Source organism: Natrix helvetica, assembly GCF_964273705.1.
Source record: "Natrix helvetica genome assembly, chromosome: 6".
In the NCBI taxonomy this organism is placed as follows: domain Eukaryota; kingdom Metazoa; phylum Chordata; class Lepidosauria; order Squamata; family Natricidae; genus Natrix; species Natrix helvetica.
This window is the reverse complement of record NC_138553.1, coordinates 73,681,511-73,696,438: the sequence shown is the minus strand read 5'-3', so window position 1 is coordinate 73,696,438 and position 14,928 is coordinate 73,681,511. Positions and strand designations below refer to the sequence as shown.

General features: G+C 44.2%; 1 protein-coding gene across 1 annotated transcript in view; it reads left to right on the top strand.

The window, feature by feature from the left end:
• The window catches only part of EFCAB6 (EF-hand calcium binding domain 6), a 115,972-nt gene extending 101,254 nt beyond the window's left edge, over window positions 1–14,718 (top strand). Inside the window, exons 27-31 of the mRNA XM_081957502.1 lie at window positions 3,277–3,468; window positions 5,195–5,372; window positions 7,841–8,025; window positions 10,113–10,262; window positions 14,510–14,718. Coding sequence (XP_081813628.1) covers window positions 3,277–3,468; window positions 5,195–5,372; window positions 7,841–8,025; window positions 10,113–10,262; window positions 14,510–14,632 — 828 coding nt within the window. The 3' untranslated portion in view covers window positions 14,633–14,718. The remainder of the gene's footprint in view (window positions 1–3,276; window positions 3,469–5,194; window positions 5,373–7,840; window positions 8,026–10,112; window positions 10,263–14,509) is intronic.
• Window positions 14,719–14,928: the final 210 nt, after the last annotated feature.

The window sequence follows — 14,928 nt, the reverse complement described above, 5'->3', positions numbered from 1 at the left end:
TTATTTATTTATCAGTACAAAAAAAACATATATATATATTTTACAAAGAACCTAAAAACCAACACAATCTAATAAATAATAATAATAATTTTTAAAAAGGCAAATGTACTGAAAGGAAAAAAAATGAATAGGAAGAAGCTTCCAATTTCCCTTGAGGCATATGCACGCACAATTACAAAATTGTCTTACTCTATGGTTATACCAAAAGGGCACTTTTTTCTATTATCCAGATTTTTTAAAATAATCATTGAAATCACAGATCATAAATGCACTTTCATGAACAAACCTGATTCTTGATTCTTGAGCTTTTTGATGTAAGGAGAACTTGACCCAGAGAAGATGGGTCTCACTCTTGTGGATCTATTATCAGTCACTGTTCTGAACTTTTGGTCCCCTGATTCTAAGGAGGTTGAGATGCTGTTACCTTTGCAGCATCTCTGGCCCAGGAATGAACCAATGAGAGAATCACAATTGGCACTAAGATGTGCCAGAAATATAATCTGCTTCAAGTCCAATGGAGGCTGACAGGAAGGAGGTGAGGACAAACAATGGATAGAAGTTCTTCAGGAAGCCTTCTTTGTTAATAGATCCAAGATCCCTGTTCTGAAAGCAGCTCTTCTTTGCTTCATGTTAATGAATCCTGGCACCCTGTATGAAAATTATAACTGGAACCCATTTAAACAGGGGTCAACTAGTCTTAAATATACCAAGAACTCAAAAGAGTCTGAAACTGATTGAGGCCAACTCCCCAGTTCTTCTACTTTTGTTGAAGCTTCTTTGGAAGTACCTTCTGCTGGATATGTGTGAAGTTTTCCACTTCATCTTGTCTGTTACACCGTTGATAGATTTCCCGGGCTGGCAACCTTCAACTGATAGTTAACCTGGAACTCAAAGCAATGATAATATTCAGTTGATGCTTGGGGAAAAAAAAAACATTTTGAAGTCCTCTAAGTAGCGCAGTGTGCTTTGCTTTGTATAATTTATAATATGGTAGGCATGTGTCCAATGGGGGAAAGTTAAAAGGAAATTCAAAATGTACTTGTGGTCTTTGATGTTTTCCTGCAACTTGCCACATGCAAATCAAAGCCTTAGAGGTGATGAAGTTTTCTCTAAGGTCTAATCTGTGGCATGTCAGGAAGTTGAGCAAAGAGTGTGTATGTGTGTATATGGGAGAATGCATGTACATTAAAGAAAAACCCCAAAAAATTAACTTGCCTCTTCAAACCCCAGAACAAATCATTAACCCTTCGTAGAGTATATACCGCATTAGAAATACAAGCCATTGAAATTGGCACTGAATTTCCATGTGTGCGTATCCTCGGTGATAACTTAATATCTTCATCCTAAGGCTTTCCGCACTGATCCCATTTCACTTGTTCAGACAGTCAGCCCAAGAACCAAAACAAAGGAACAACCAAACTTTTTTTATTCCATTCCTGGATCCAACCCAAGCACTGTTCTCTCCTCTATCTCTTTCCCAAAGGGACTAAAAGAAGAATCAGATCAGAGTAGAACAGTAAAAGAGGAAAGGGTTTGTTTTCTGCAGAAAAATACTGTCTCACTTCCAGAATGTAAAATTAAGCCGCAAGAACAAAACTGGCCTCCAGTCTTACAGTGTTGCTCAGGTTTTTTTTTTTGTCTGAGAACACAAACAAGATCAAGTTTCAAAAGCAGCAAGGCAATCCTAGGACAAATATTGGGGTAGCAGGAAGATGCCATCCAGAAGCTGAGTACATTAGGAGCTGGGAAAACAGGAAATGGCAGTATGGCCAGGCTGAACTCATTCTTCCAGCAGTCTTATATTCGTTGTAGATATTCAGGTTGTTGTTAGTTGCGAAGTCATGTCTGACCCATCACGACCCCGTGGACAACGTTTCTCAAGGCCTTCCTGTCCTCTACCATCCTCTGGAGTCCATTTAAGCTCACGCCGACTGCTTCAGTGACTCCATCCAGCCACCTCATTTTCGGTCGTCCCCTTCTTCTTTTGCCCTCAATCTTTCCCAGCATTAGGCCTTTCTCCAGTGAGTCCTTCCTTCTCATTAGGTGGCCAAAGTATTTGAGTTTCCTCTTCAGGATCTGGCCTTCTAAAGAGCAGTCAGGGTTGATCTCCTCTAGGACTTACTGGTTTGATCACTTTGCAGTCCAAGGGACTCACAGGGATCTTCTCCAGCACCATAGTTCAAAGGCTTCAATTCTTTGGCGCTCATCCTTTCTTATGGTCCAACTTTCACAGCCTTACATTGCAACTGGGGAAACCATAGCCTTGACTATATGCACTTTTGTTGGCAGGGTGATGTCTCTGCTTTTTAGTATGCTGTCTAGATTTGCCATAGCTTTCCTCCCTGAGAGCAAGCATCTTTTAATTTCTTGGCTGCAGATATTCAGGTTTCTTGGCCAGAAATATTGCTTAGGAACAAAGCCTAACTCCGAGGTGAAGCTTAGTTTGCAACTGTATGTCCTGTCTCTTAAAGCCTTCAACGTTGGGATCTTGGAGGTTTCAACCACTGATCCAATTCACCAACTGAGTCCCCAGGCAAATTCCCAGCTTCTTTTATAGGCTCTCTATTTATAGATCCTTCCTTGTTCTTGGGTATAAAAAAACAAACCCAAGGATCAACGAAGATATGATGTGCTTCCCCCGCCCCCTGCCCATCTGTCCTATTTCCATTAGACATTCACACTTCCGCAGTGTTTTAGGTCTCATCTGTAGACCATCTTGCTTTTTCTTTGTAAAAGATATCCTTGCAACAGAACCTCCATCTTGCTGCCAACTTCCTGCTGAGACAGGTTGAAGCTGGATTCAAGTGGGAAAACAGGGCTTTGTATTGGAAAATATAATGCAACCTCCTGAGTGAAAATTCTGATTTACCCTAAAGGAGGTCAGCAATGGGTAGAGCTCCCACTGGCCCACTGCAGGAACATTCCCTGTCCCTTCTGACCACACGGCTCTTCTTTTTACTCCATCCCATTTTTTTGGGCTGTGCCTCCTATAGGAGCATCCTCTCCAAACGTCGAGATGGCAACTACTACATGACTGATGCAAGTAGAAAGGGGATAGGATTCACATATATTATCTTGCCACCTTTTACCATACTCTATGGCCACCGATGAATTTCCTTTATCATAGAGAAGATTTCTACCACCTCAGATGGTTGAGGGAACCTTGTTCTCTTGGTCTGTGTTGGCTGCTTGAGGAAATTAATCTTTGCTTGTCTCGTCTATCATTCCAAATGCCTGACTTTATATATGCTAACAGATCTGTTTCTGTGTGCTTAGTTTGAAAATCTCTGGAACACAGTACCTCTCGATCTGAGTGGGAAATTGAAATATTCTGGATTTTTGAGGAATTTCAGCTCTGAAGGAATGTCTGATATGACCAACGTGGATCCCAGCAAGCCACCCTTGGGTGCTGAACCTGAATCACGGATTCCTTTACGACCCAAAACAGCAACCCAATCTCCAAAGAAGGTGAGTAGATCATGTCCTTCTTCTGATCTAGAAACGAGACTCAAACATTCGCTTTCTTCTTTGGCCATTTGGATGCCATCACAGAGCCATGGTGGTACAGTGGTTAGAATGCAGTATTGCAGGCTAATTCTGCCGACCAGTAGCAGTTCGATTCTCACCGGCTCAAGATTGACTCAGCCTTCCATCTTTCCGAAGTCGCTAAAATGAGGACCCAGATTGTGACTCTGGAAACTGCTTAGAGAGGGCTGTAAAAGCATTGTGAAGCAGTATATAAGTCTAAGCGCTACTGCTATTGCTATCTTCCTTTCTTGAGGTTTTAATGTATAATTCCATATTCTTCTCACAATTGAGAAGGCAGCCAGCAATGACTTGAAAGATTTTACGTCAATACTTCAGAAATAGTGAAGTCACATCTCGTTTGAATAGAGTTTTAGTCAGTGGTGGGTTTCAAATTTCTTTAGAACTTTTTCTGTGGGTGTGGCCTGCTTTGTGGGAGTGGCTTGCCGGCCATGTGACCGGATGGGAGTGGCTTGCTGTCCATGTGACCGGGTGGGAGTGGCTTGCCAGCCATGTGACTGGGTGGGAGTGGCTTGCCAGCCATGTGACTGGGTGGGCGTGGCCAACTTGTAAAATGTGGTGAAACTCACTTAACAATGCTCTTGCTTAGCAACCAAAATGCTGGCTCAGAAACTCTGGCATTTGAAGCATGCAAGTCTTAAAGCTGTCAAGTTACAAGACTCTTGCACCCTTAACCCTTTAGGAAAAAAACCCAGGGGTGTTTAAATTGACAGCTTTAAGACTTGTGGACTTCAACTCCCAGAATTCCTCCTCTGGTCATGTTGGCTCAGGAACTCTGACATTGAAGTGTGCAAGTCTTAAAGCTGCCAGGTTACAAGACCCTTTCACCCCTAACCCTTAAAAAAAAAAACCAGGGGTGTTCAAACTTGACAACTTTAAGACTTGTGGACTTCAACTCCCAGAATTCCGCCTCTCGCTCTTCATCTTGATGATGTGCAGACAGGGAGGGGGGGACCTGGAACCTGTTCTAAACGGCACTGTAGATATGTGGATCTCTTCTATAGGTTAGAACTGGCAGGAACCCACCCCTGGTTTGATTCCTAGTGATTTCTTGGACACAGCAATCCAATTTTCTTAGTAACCACATGAGTCCAGATTTATTCTGATGTTTTCTTCAGCTTTTTTACAATCCAGTTTACCCAGCAGTCCATGTTCTTGTCTGGGTCATCTCCCATCCAAATATTTGCCAACTCCAGTCTTGCTTAGTGCCGAAAAAATAACTTTACAACTAGTCCTCACATTTATGACTGTTCCGTTGTTCCCACAGTCACATGATTGCCATTTGCATGGCTCACAACCACATCTGAGAAGCAGAGTCCATGGAGAAGCTGGCAGTAAAATTGCAAGACATGGTTAGGTGATGTCTCACTTAATGACTGCCGCAATTCACTTAACAATGGAAGGGGTGTCTTAACACTGTTCCAGTCATGTGAGGATCCATGTAACAGCCGTGTTGCCTAGCATTGGAGCACCAGTACCGACTATGGTGGTTTAAGTGAGGTCTATCTGTAATCATTGTGATTTTCAAATAAAAAGAAGATTTCTAATCGCTATCCTCAATTTTATTCTGCCGCAGATTTCGAAAGCAATTGCATTTCATTCCCTGGAGCCCTGAATGGCAAGCTGAGAACTTTGTCCTCTCTTTTAGGTCCCAGGTGCCGGCAGACCTTATACAGCACCTGTTCCCACTCCACCTATCCTGAATTGCCAGCCAATTGAAAGTAAAATCCGCAAAAATGTTCAACATTGTTGGAAAGATATCCTGAAAGAGTGCAGAGAGAAGGATGTGGAGCGCTCAGGAGAAATCTCAGTGGAAGATATTTTAGGTTGGTTGTGTCTTTTTCTAAAATCTCGTTCAGCATTTAGAACTGGAAAGGGGAAGCCGAATGTGGCTGCTTAGCTTTTTAAGCAGATAACAGAATAACAGAGTTGGAAGGGACCTTATAGGGCATCTAGTCCAACCTCACGGCCCAGGAGACCCTACACCATTTCTGACAGATGGCAGTCCAGTTTCTTCCTGAAAGCCTCCAGTGATGAAGCTCCCACAACTTCTGAAGGCAACTTCTGTTCCATGGGTTGATTGTTCTCACTGTCAGAAAGTTCCTCCTTATTTCCAGGTTGAATCTCTCCTTGGTCAGTTTCCATCCATTATTCCTTATCTGGCCTTCAGGTGCCCTGGAAAACAGGTTGATCCCCATCCTCTCTGTGGCAGCCCCTCAAATATTGGAAGACTGCTATCATGTCTCCCCTGGTCCTTCCTTTCACTAGGTTAGCCCATGTCAGTTCTTGCAACCGTCCTTCATAATTTTTAATCCCCAGTCCCCTCATCATCTTTGCTGCTCTTTCTAGAGTCTCGACCAGGGGTGGGTTCCAGCCTCTGCTACTGACGGTTTACTCAGGAACACTCTTCGGGCTTCTGCATGCGCAGTATCAAAAAACAAAATGGCGTCACCTATGGTGCCGCTGATAGAACTCGTTCGGGGGCGTGGCAGGCTGTGTTACTACCTCCGCGGCCGAAGCGGTCTGAACCAATAGGAACCCACCTCTGGTCTCGACATCTTTTTTATAGTCTGGTGACCAAAACCGGATGCAGTATTCCAAGTATGGTCTTCCTAAAGCTTTATAGTGGTGGTCTCAGACATTCTCACCAAAAGGCTGCTATCGGGGGCATCCACACATTGTGGTAAAAATAAATCAAGATGGCAGCCATGATGGTGCCTTGCACATAGAAAAAAAAGCAAACCAACAGATGAAGCTTCAGTCCCACTGCCTTGGCTACATCTTGACATTTTTGACCACTTTAGGTAGACGGCCCAGGCTGCTATATATAGTAGGTTTCTTTCCACTCACCCCAGTGTTTACCCCAGTCTATTTCCCTTTACCTAGGCAGCCACACCCCACTGTTACCTTCCCAAAATCCCCGTGTCCGTGTGGGACCATAAGCAGCCTTGGAAATAAGCAAAGTTCTTTAATTCTCTTTTAATTAAAAGTGCTTTAATTAAAATTAGATGTGGCATGGAGATTAATGGGCACCAAAGGAGTGGTGTGTTGGTTCTTCTTTTCATAATTCTGTAGCCTCCTGAGTTCTTTGATTGAGCAATTATTCCACTCAAGAGCAGGCTTGGAATTTTAATAGAGAGAAATATCACTCTTTTTGCTACTGTCAATCTTCCTATCATGCTGCTCACGGAATCCTACCCACAGATTTTTTTTAAAATCACTATCATTTTGAGTGCATCAGGTGTGGTCTAATTTTTAAACCTATCTCCAATTTCCCTGTGGTTGATGATCCTGATTCTTTTTAGCCTGGTTTAGTTTTTCTCCATGTGGTTGTCTTCATGTGAAATCAAACCAATATCATCTCCAGGGATAAGAAAGACACATGGCTACCAGCATCAGATCCAGATTGACCTCTGTCGGTCTGTCTGTGGAAAGTATGTTCAAGATGTGAACACCAAGCCAGCTCCTCTTGACCATATCAAACAAAAATGATTGGTGATAATTTTTTTCCCAAGGTGACTTCCGTGTTCTTTTTTGTCTGCAAATAACACAATTCACACATACAAATAAACTTTAGGGCACCGATCTGTACTTAGGTATCCCTTCATAATTCCTGAAATATTTCCATGAAGTTTTGCAAGGTGTGGACAAAAATGTCAGGATGGCAATTGTGATATTGAGATCAATACTTCAGTGTGTGTGTGTGTGTGTGTGTGTGTGTGTGTGTGTGTGTGTGAGAGAGAGAGAGAGAGAGAGGGAGAGGGAGAGGGAGAGGGAGAGGGAGAGACAGAGACAGAGACAGAGAGACAGAGAGAGACCAAGAGAGAAAGATAGACAGAGAGGCAGAGAGAGACCAAGAGAGACAGAGAGACAGAGACACACAGAGACACACAGAGAGAGGGCTTTGACTGCAAAATGTGTAGCTAACACCTTGGCTTTTTAGATCACATCCTACAGACATAATCAGTTCAGGAAGTCACCTGCCAATTATCTAATGTAGATAGTCCAAATTATGGATGTATTTGGGTGATATGCTTGATTAATACTCTACTCAAGACCAGTGCTTCTCAACATTGGCAACTTTAAGATGTATGGACCTCAACTCATATCCTGGGAGCTGAATCCCACAGACCTTAAAGCTGCTAAGGTAGACAGACACTGCTCCAGAAGTTTGTCCAATGCAGCTGAGGGTATCATCCCTACGATTTCAACAGAAGAGACCCAAATCTGCCATATCCTGATGCAGGTTTGAATCAGTTCAGTTGGTTTTATCTTGCGACCTTGGCTCCTACAGGTATAATAGAGAAATTCCATTTGAATTTAACCAATGAAGAAACCCAGCAGCTCATAACCAAATATGATTTTAAGAGTGTAGGCAAGTTTGCATATTGCGACTTCCTTCAAAGCTGCGTGCTGCTGTTTAAACATCAAGAAGTACCTCCTCTGCAGAGACTTCTGATCCAAACCTCACGGGTCCAGGTAAGCATGGGTCCAGGTAAGCACGTGGTGAAAGGGGGAACTTCTATGCTAAGAGGGGGGATGCTTGGGTAGGATGCTTGTTTTCCCTAGCTACACATCTTTCATCTCCCCCAAGTGGTACAGCTGTTCACATCAACCCAGACCCAGTCCTGATTGCAATGTAGGAAATGTATCCACAGAAGAAGAATTATAACTGCAGAACTGAAATGAATCAACGTGGGCACATGACCCACATATGCACATAACCCATATACGCACACAAATGTCATGTGCAATGACCTGCAGCTTACAAAACCGCCTGCCATTCAATACAAGGTGTCACCAGACACCTTCTGACCTTTTGTCACCATTGACTACTCCGGCTCTCCTCCTACAACAGGGGTGTCCAAACTTGGGAACTTTAAGACTTGTGGACTTCAACTCCCAGAATTCCCCAGCCAGCATGTCCTACAAGAACCTTGGTTTAATGTATCTGAAGTACATCTTTGTCTATCCCAATGGGGTTTTTTTTAACCTCAGCAATTTGAAGATGGGAGGAGTGGGATTGGGCATGCCGACTGGGGGAATTCTGGAAGCCAAAGTCCACCACCCAACTTCAAATTGCTATGTTTGAAGAATGATGATCTACCCAATGAAAGGGGATTGGTCACTGACTTTTCCTAGGGCAGCGATGGCGAACCTTTTTTGGCTCGTGTGCCATAAGTGGGGGGAGCGCAGGGGGGTCATGTGCGGGCGTGCAGCACCCATAATGCAATGCACGACCCCCCCAGTGTGCATGCGCACACTACAGGCGTTCCCCCCCCAGTGTGCATGCGCACACTACAGGCGTTCCCCCCCCATTTTACATGTTTTTTTCACCCTCCCCAGGCTCCAGAGGCTTTATAGGAAAACAGCCTCCTGCCCCTGGAAGCCCTCCGGAGGCTTCAGGGACAGTCAGGAGGCTTCCCTGATGCCTTCGGAGCGCTCAAAACAACCCCCCGAGCAAACCGGAACTTCCGGTTTGCTCGGAGGGTCGTTCTAAGCATTCCAAAGGCTTCAGGAGGCTTCCCTAAAGCCTCCGGAGCAGTCAAAACGACCCTCCGAGCAAACCGGAAGTCCATTCCCGAACTTCCAGTTTGCCCATAGGACCGTTTTTTTGTGCTCCGGAGGCTTCGCGGAAGCTCATGAAGCCTCTGGAGGGCCTCGGGGGGGGGGAGGCTCTTTTCACCCTCCCCAAGCTCCTATAAAGCCTCTGGGGCCTGTGGAGGGCGAAAAAATGGCTTTTAAAAAGGGTGAACTCAGCTGGCCAGCACACTCATGCGCGCTGGCCAGCTGACAGGGCAGCACTTCGCGTGCCCTGACAAATGGCTCTGCGTGCCACCTGTGGCACGCGTGCCATAGGTTCGCCATCACTGTCCTAGGGCATACAAAATCTTTGCCAGAAACTAGGCAAAGTTTCATACAAAACTAGGGCATATAAAACCTTTGCCAGGCCAATTCTCGAATACAGCTCATCTTCCTGGAATCCATACTGTATACCGGAGATTAATACGATTGAGCAGGTCCAGAGGTATTTCACGAGAAGAGTCCTCCACTCCTCTACTCACAATAGAATTCCCTATGCCACCAGGCTTGAAATTTTGGTCTTGGACAATCTGGAATTGCGCTAAGCACAGTACACAAAATTATCTGCTACAATATCTTACCTGTCAATGACTTCTTCAGCTTCAACCTCAATAATACACGGGCAAACAATAAATACAAACTCAAAAGTAAACCGTTCCAAACCTGATTGCAGAAAATATAGCTTCAGCAACAGAGTGGTCAATGCCTGGGATGCCCTACTTGATTGACTCCGCTGTTACATCCTCAAGCCCCCATAGCTTCAACCTTAAATTGTCTACAATGGACCTCACCCAATTCCTATGAGGTTCGTAAAGGGTGTGTGCATAAGCGCACCGCTGTGCCTAACGTCCCTGCCCTACTGTTCCCATCTATTTGTATTCACTTCTTTCGTTCATAACCATGTTTATCTTTATACCTGCTATCTTGTACATGTTTGACAAACTAATAAATGCCAAATACTAAATCTTCCACATCTCTGCCAGAACATCTCTGGACCGCAGTCCCCTACCTTTCTCAATGCAATGATGAGGATTCAACCCCAGATCCTGCACTGCTGGCGGCCAATGAGGCGGACATTTAAGTTCTATGATGAAAGCGGGACGGGCCTTCTCAGCATCCAAGATTTCCGACAGGTAGTGTGCTCATTGCTAGAGCTTCCTCTGTGCAGATTTGGTGACTTCAAAGGCACAGCCATGAAGTTAACCCTGGGAATCATATGGAACGCTGCTCCTTTTCTTCTGCGGCTGTTTTGCCCAGACTAGTCTTCAGCTCTGTCAATTCACTGGTGTCTCCCATGCAAGTTTCATTTCCAAGCACAGATAAGGTGAGCCAGGGGGCATCACCTGCTGAGACTAAATGCCAATTTTAACACCTTCGCTTGTGTTTATGTTCTAGCTACCAAGTGAACCAACCAGGCGTTGAAGGAAATTGCCATTTACAATAAGAAACTCCCTGCACACGTTAGTTGCAAGATTTGAGCAGTGGGTTGTAATGACACTTCTCCATTGAAAGTTTTTCCTGCCAAGGAGAAAGGGGTTATGGGTTTTTTCGGGTGGCATTTGAAGTTCTATTTTATGTGAGCTTGTATGAAGGCACTAATATCTCATGGTTGTCGTGGTATTTAAGTGCTTCCTCTGATTGGCTTCTTGTTTTAATCGGTGGCTTTAATTAGATGTTTAAAAACGACTATTTACTTGGTTATCGCTTTGCTACGCCAACCACAGGAGGGATGTTGGGACCAATTTATGGTGTAAATATACAAAGACAAAGGCTCCCTCAAGTCACGTTTTGCTCCTAAGCCCTGTCCTCGTACGTTTTCTTGATCACAATGCGAAAATACTTTTCCATTGTCTTTGCTGACATGAAAAGATTGAGATAAACAAAATAAAAGTATAAGAACCATTTCCTGTAATTTTCACAGCTGGAAGTAATTCACCCAGATCCTTCTTTAAAAAAAAACTGCCTTCATTCAATAACTGTTGGTCATCCTATATCCGGGATGGAGAACCTAAGGCACATGTGCCCGAAGTGGCACGTAGAACCATGTTGCCTGTCACATGCGGCATTGCCTGTTCCTCTTTCGGGTTTCTGGCATGCACGCACACATGACGATCAGGTGGCCTTCACCAGTGTGACAGTGCTGGAAACCGTCTTCCGTTTTCTGGCATGCACATGCGCATCGATCATCGCGCATGGATGCACACCAGAAACTAGAAGACTCGCCAGCTGGCCCGTGTCCCGGAAACCGGAAGTGCACGTGCTGGAAACCGGAAGTTCATATCCTGGCACACACATGCCCTCTGGGCAGCTCCTCTTCCTGGTTGTGTCCCAGATGAGCGCGCATGCACACTTTTTGGGGACTCAGTGCAAAAAGGTTCACCATCCCTGTCCTATACGGCTCTTTATTTTCTTTGTTTTTGACTTGATTTGTATCTTCAGCTAAGGGCAGACGGGCATGTTAATAATGCCAACATTTCTATTTGTTACTAAACAATTATTGCAGTTTTACCTTTGTGGGATTCAAGGAAAATAGAGAGAAGCTGCCACTTAATTTCATGTTTGCCTCGTGTTTGTGTCTTTAATCATTGGGAAGGTTTGTTTTCTCAGAGCAATTGGAACTGGGAGCGGGCTGGCATAGAAACCATCTCAGTTCCTCTCTGCCTCACTAGCAGTTTCAGCCATCCTAGTAAATATTTCCCCAGCACAATATTATTTTTTTAAAAAAATAGTCCAGCATTAAACTGGACCATATTACAGAGAGTCCTCGACTTATGACTACAATTGAATCCAAAGTTTCTGTTGTTGAGTGAGAATTTATGAAGTGAGTTTTGCCTCTTTTTATGACATTTCTTGCTACAGTTGTTGAGTGAATCACTGCAGTTGATAAGTTAGTAACCTGTTGCTACGCGAATCTGGCTTGCGCATTGATTTTGTCATAAGGCTGCAAAAGGTGATTACCTGGCCCCGGGACATAGCAACAATGGTCATAAGTATGAACCAGTTGCCAAACATCTGAATTTTGATCACAAGATGATGGGGATGCTACAAAGGTTGTAACTGTGAGAACACGGTCATAACCAACTTTTTCAGTGACGTTGTAACTTTGAATGGTAACTAAATGAATTGTTGTACGCTGAGGATTACCTGTATTTAAATACTACAGGTAGTCCTCAACTTCTGGCTGCTCACTTAGCGACTGTGTGAAATTATGATGGTCCCTGAAAAAGCTGCTTATGACCTACCTGCATTTGAAGTTTTGATGTCCTCCCCATCCACTCCCATGACAGCATTTTAGTTGTTCACCAACCAGCTACTGTTAGGAGTCTCCCATGGTATGTGATTTACAAGGGTTTTTTTTGCCAGAAACAAGTATTTACTTCCAGTTTCCAGCAAAAAAATGCCCCTTAATGAACAATTCACTGGCTTAACAACCATGGCCTTCACTTTACAGTCCTGTGTTCACTTAATAACTGGGTGCAAAAAAATCATAAAATCAGGCATGACCACATGATAACCTGCTTAACAACCATCACAACTTATTGTTTTGGCCTGCCAGCAGCCAGCAGAGCTGGCAGCAGATTCGGACATTGAGGAGGTTGGGGAGGAACATGGGCCAGTTCTGGAGTCTGGGGAAGGCTCTGATGAGGGCTCTGTGTTAGAGGCAGAGAGGGGCCGGGGCCGTATGCCAGTTATCAATTGCCTTCAGAGTCAGACATCAGTGAAGCAGATGAACAACTGGAGCCTGTTCCCAGTGTGTGCATGCGCAGAGTTGCCAGACTAAGGGAATAGCTAAAGAACAGGAGTCGACTTGGGAGTAAGGCCACGGATGGATGATGAATGGCTCAGAGGTGGGTTCCGGCAGTCGTTACTGCTGGTTTGCTCCTGGATGCCTCTCTCTCTTGTGCACTTGATGCAAGCTGTGCACGATGTCAAGTACAATAAAAATTGTTCTGCGCATGTGCAGAAGCAAAAAGCAAGATGGCGCCTCCTCCTGGAGAACCGGTTTGGGGGCGTGGCAGGCCTGAGTCACTGCCGGTTCCAATGATCCAGGCCACCAAACCACCACCAGTTCGGCCGAACTGGTCCAAAACGATAGGAACCCACCACTGCAATAGTCCTCCCAGAGGAAATAAAAGAGGAGCGAAAGGGGAGTGGAGTTTGCAGGAGACAATTGGTTCGCTTAATTGGTTTGTGATTCTCCGAGACTCCTTGCCAAGTTTTGCAGATATCGGCCTGGCAGCTCTCCAAGCCAGATAAAGTCTGTGACTGTAAATCCTCCCTTGAAAGATTTTGCTGGATGTGAATAAGCAGAATTCACAGTAAATTAATAAAAGGGTTTTTTGTCGGGACAAGGAGTTTGTGTCATGCTCTTAGGAAGCCTCGGTCAGAACACTTAGGACCGTACTAGCAGGCTCAATGACAGTCATAAGTCGAGAACTGTCTTTATTTTAAACAACAACAAAAATTGCCTCTCTCAGTATAGCAGGATAGATTCCTCCTTGGGTAAGTAGACGTGGATTTGGGATTGAAAAATGGAAGCGACGGCTTGCAGTTTTGGGGTCCCTGCCTGAGATGTGTGTGGCCATTGCTGTCTTCGTTGTGTTTTTGTTTCAGAAATCTATCATTTCCAAGGAAAGCCTGTTTTAATCTGTCATTAGGACATGATTGTCACAGCCGATTGAATTGTGTTGGCCTAGTTCTCAAGTTAGTAGTTTTCTTCATGATCTCACATCAGAACAGCAACCATAAAGCCAAGTTTTCCCCCGGGGTGGAAATTTTTTTTAAAAAGGTTTTGCACTCTGCAGACCTCCCAAAAACGGCCTGTTTTTCACAAAAATGGGCCCATATTTTTTTCAAAAAAAGGAGGCATGAATAGCCTTTAGGAGGCTTGTAGAGTGCTCCTGGGGGGTGGGGGTCCACCCAAATGAGTAAAAAACGGCCAATTTTTCGCGAAAACAGGCCCGTTTTTTGTCAAAAGAATTGCGCGCATAGCCTTTAGGAGGCTTATAGAGCGCTCCTGGGGGCTGGTGGTCCAAAATTGAGGAAAAAACAGTCTGTTTTTCACTCATTTCTGTTCTCCCCAACCCCCAGGAGCTCTCTGAAAGCTGTGTACAGGCTCTGCATGGCCATTTTGGTGAAGGGGGCAGGGTTTCAGTAGGCAAAAATGGTTGTATTCAGTGTATAAGATGCACCCAGATTTTCAGCCTCTTTTTTGAGGGAAAAAGGTGCGTCTTATACTCCGAAAAATACCATACGTCAAATATTCTGAATTGGTTATGCTTAAACAAATAGTGTTCCCCTTTGATTCTCCGCTACAAAATTTTCTTGATGGTAAATAATTAAAGATTAGATCTACATCCTCTTTCTATCTCTTCTGCAGGTGCTGCGAAAATATGGCATCAATCTCTCTGAAGAGGAATTTTTCCACATCTTGGAATATTATGACAAAAACTTAACTTCCAAAATCTCCTACAATGAATTCCTCAGAGCGTTCCTGCAATGAGAGAAAAAAAAGGGAGGGTTTTTTTGAAGGGAAATCACCCTTCAACTTGAAGAACCATTAGCAAAATGTATTAATTTTGAAGTTAATAAAACCGAATACATACAGCCTTTTGGGTAACACTTCATCAGCAATCTTCTAAAGCTGATAGTATGGAAACTAGTAGCGCCTGGTGAAGCCAGTCTTCACTAGGTTGGGACTATTAATTTTCTCAAAATCCACTTAGCTGTGAAAACAGAAAACAAATTACAGTGACAGTTCCAAGACAACCCCTCCCCCCTCACACACACAATTAAAGG